Here is a 372-nt window from a genome sequence, read left to right on the forward strand (position 1 = left end):
AAAAAATAGTATCTACGTTACGTTAATAAACCGTCAAAATGTTTGATGTATTCGGCTCCGTCAAGGGGCTGCTGAAGATCGATCAAGTCTGCATCGACAACAATGTCTTCCGCATGCACTACAAAGCAACGGTGATCATATTGATTGCCTTCTCACTACTTGTCACCTCGCGTCAATACATTGGCGATCCCATCGATTGCATTGTCGATGAAATTCCGCTCGGTGTTATGGATACCTATTGCTGGATTTACTCCACATTTACTGTGCCGGAACGTTTGACCGGCATCACAGGACGTGATGTGGTACAACCGGGCGTCGGCTCACATATAGATGGCGTGGATGAAGTTAAGTACCACAAATACTATCAGTGGG

The 372-nt window shown here is 45.4% G+C and overlaps 1 protein-coding gene across 1 annotated transcript in view; it reads left to right on the plus strand.

Moving 5' to 3' along the window:
- The window catches only part of LOC108357169 (innexin inx2-like), a gene marked incomplete at its 3' end in the record, with an annotated part of 1,277 nt that extends 909 nt beyond the window's left edge, over nucleotides 1–368 (plus strand). The window contains exon 2 of the mRNA XM_017608263.1: nucleotides 1–368. Within this exon, the coding sequence (XP_017463752.1) occupies nucleotides 39–368 (330 nt within the window).
- Nucleotides 369–372: the final 4 nt, after the last annotated feature.

The sequence above is a fragment of the Rhagoletis zephyria genome, unplaced genomic scaffold (genome assembly GCF_001687245.7).
Source record: "Rhagoletis zephyria isolate East Lansing unplaced genomic scaffold, Rhagoletis_zephyria_1.1 Rzeph_scaffold_71580, whole genome shotgun sequence".
Lineage (NCBI taxonomy): Eukaryota > Metazoa > Arthropoda > Insecta > Diptera > Tephritidae > Rhagoletis > Rhagoletis zephyria.